This window comes from Gekko japonicus, unplaced genomic scaffold (genome assembly GCF_001447785.1).
Source record: "Gekko japonicus isolate JY-2015 unplaced genomic scaffold, Gekko_japonicus_V1.1 scaffold1471, whole genome shotgun sequence".
In the NCBI taxonomy this organism is placed as follows: Eukaryota; Metazoa; Chordata; class Lepidosauria; order Squamata; family Gekkonidae; genus Gekko; species Gekko japonicus.
The window spans coordinates 30,909-33,778 of NW_015163647.1; the positions used below are offsets into that span (position 1 = coordinate 30,909).

The 2,870-nt window shown below is 63.2% G+C and overlaps 1 protein-coding gene across 1 annotated transcript in view; it reads left to right on the plus strand.

The window, feature by feature from the left end:
• KCNK6 (potassium channel, two pore domain subfamily K, member 6) overlaps window positions 1-1,997 on the plus strand; it is a 6,207-nt gene extending 4,210 nt beyond the window's left edge. The window contains exons 2-3 of the mRNA XM_015407661.1: window positions 111-506; window positions 1,288-1,997. Coding sequence (XP_015263147.1) covers window positions 111-506; window positions 1,288-1,526 — 635 coding nt within the window. The 3' untranslated portion in view covers window positions 1,527-1,997. The remainder of the gene's footprint in view (window positions 1-110; window positions 507-1,287) is intronic.
• The last annotated feature ends 873 nt before the right edge of the window (window positions 1,998-2,870 follow it).

A 2,870-nucleotide genomic window follows, 5' to 3' on the forward strand; every position in this document is an offset into this window, starting at 1 on the left:
GGGGGGGGGGTCCCAGCCCGCCTGAGCCCGGCTCCTGCCTCCCCTCCCCCCCTGGTGGCCCCAGCGCCTGCTAACGGGGCCTCTCTGCCCCACCCTCTCCTCCTCCCAAGGCTACGGCTACACCACCCCGCTCTCTGACGCGGGGAAGGCCTTCTGCATCTTCTACGCCCTGCTGGGGGTGCCCTTCACCATGCTGCTGCTGACGGCCACCGTGCAGCGCCTCATCGGGGCCCTGACCTCCGGCCCGCTGGAGTACCTGGCCCTGAAGTGGGGCTACCCCCGGCGGAGCCTCTCCTGCGGGCACCTCCTCCTGCTAGCCGCCCTGGTGCTGGCGGCCTTCTTCCTGGTGCCCGCCGCCATCTTCAGCAGCCTGGAGGACTCCTGGAGCTACCTGGACGCCTTCTACTTCTGCTTCATCTCCCTTTGCACCATCGGCCTGGGGGACTACGTCCCAGGGGAGCAGCCGGGGCAGCGCTACCGCCCCCTCTACAAGGTCTCCGTCACAGGTGAGAGACCATCCCTGTAACGTGCCCGGGGGGGACGGGCAGGAGGGGGGGTTTCGGCCGCAGAGGCCACACGCAGCAGGGCTGGCCCGTGGGACTGCCACGGGACAGAGGCAGATGCGGCGGTCCCCTGAGGTCCACCACCGCAGTTCTGCAGGGTTGCTGCCCCCAAGTGGAGTCTGGGGCTCTCTTGGCATTACAACCCATCTCCAGGTGGAAAAGATCCGTTTCTCTGGGGAAAGCGGCTGTTTTGGCGGGTGGTCTCTGTGGCATCAAGTCCCTGCTGCCACCCCCTCGCCAAACTCTGCTCCCCCCACCACCCCCACCCCATCCCGGGCCCCACCCCCCAATCTCCAGGAATTTCCCAACCTGGAGCTGGCAGCCCTGGACTGTCCTAAGAAACGCACTTGTTCTTGGGCAAAAACTGGGAGACTGGGTTTCGAATCCAGACTCTGCCAGGGAAGCCTGCTGGGTAACCTTGGGCGGGTCAGAGACACTCCCCCCTACCCTACCTCACAGGGGTGTTGTGAGGATAGGGGAGGAGAAGGAGGACGGAAGGCGCCTGAGGGAACGGCAGGGTCATAAAGGAAGTAAACAAACCAAGGTGGGGGCTGGAGTGCAATGCCCACGGCCGCGGCTAGAGGGCAGCAGAGGGGGGCAGAGCTCTCTTCCTGCTTCAGCTGGCCGGGTGGCTGGCAAGCAGGTGGCCAAGCCCTGGGGGGGGGCCTGCGGACAGACACAGGTCTTCTTCACGCGCCTCCTCCTTGTCTCCCCCCCCCGCCAGTGTACCTGCTGCTGGGCCTCCTGGCCATGCTGCTGCTCCTGCAGACCTTCCACAAGGCCGCCGAGCTGCACGGCCTCTCCGACCTGGTCCTGCTGCCCCAGGACCCGCCCCACGAAGAAGAGGACCACGAGCGCATCCTGGAGGGCCAGGAGCCGCCCTCGGAGCCAGCGGAGAGAGCGCCTGTCCAGCCCCCGCTCGGCGCCGGGGGGCAGCCCAACTACGCCTCCATCAGCAGATAGCCAGAGCGCCACGGCGGGGTGGAGTGGGGTGGGGGTCCCGAGCAGGCCTGGCACCTGCTGGAAGGAACCGTCTCCCCCCACCTCCACAGGGGGGGAGGCCTTTTCCCGGAAGGGCGGCTTCTGGCTCCCCTCCCCCCCCCCATTTGCAGCCTCTGTGCCTTTCCGGGGCCTCTCCTGTTGAGGTCTCTGGCCCGAACGATTCAGGTGGAGGGTCTCTGCGGGATGGCTCTCCGGGGCTGTTCGGATGTACCTGCGCCGCAGGTGTATTTTTGACCCTTGGTGGGCGAGAGCCGGCCGGGGCTCAGCCTGTCCCTGCAGGGGGAGGGGAGCCGCAGTACCTCGGCCCACAGTCTTCCTGGGCACCACCCCCGCTGGGGGCCGGCCTCAGACCCCGCCCGTCTGGCAGGAAGTCCCGCCCTTGTGGGGGAGGGGCTGATTTAACACGCACACACACCTGTTCTGGATTTTGTACGCCACCTGTTTGATTAAAAATGTGGTTTCTATTTTTTAATAAAGTCCTTACCAATCCAGACAACCTTTTCGAGAGATGAGCATCGGGGCCCAAACACAAAAACACAAAACAGGGCTGTGGGAAACCGACTCTTTGGCCTGGAATGTGGCGCAAGGTGAAGAACCGCAAAGCGTTTGTCTGGGGCTTCTGATGCGCACACTAATCACAGTGCAGAATGACTGGAAACCTTGACGGCGGGGTGGGGGGTGGGTGGGCCTGAATTTGTGAAGAGAGCAAGGAACAGAATCCCAGCCGAATCCCCCACTTCTTGGGTTTCCAGTCATTAAAGGTAAAGGTTCCTTTGCTCGAAAGCCTCTAGGGTTGCGGTGCTCATCTCCGTTTCAAAGCCGAAGAGCCAGCGCTGTCCGAAGACGTTTCCGTGGTCATGTGGCCGGCATGACTAAACACCAAGGCACACGGAACGCCATTACCTTCCCACCGAAGCGGTGCCTATTTATCTCCTTGCAATGTCTTGCTTTCGAACTGCTACGTTGGCAGGTGGGGCCAGAGACGGGAGCTCCCTCCGTCATGCGGCAACTCGGGTCTCGAACTACTGAATTACCGACCTTCCACAGCCTGCAGTTCAGCGTCTTAACCACTTGAGCCACCGCAGCTCCTTTACATTAGTAAATCAAGTTTTAAATGTAGCAGCCCCTGCAGCCTCTTAGCATGGGGGGGGGGGAAGATGAGGGGAGACAAGCTGTTTCTTGGGAATGCCCCCGCCCACTGCTGAGCTGAGTGGGAAGAGTCCCCCTCCCCACTCTTTTTGGGGGCCCTGCTAAGCTTGGGACGGCAATCACCCCCCCCCCGGGCCTCTTTCCCCACTGACGCCA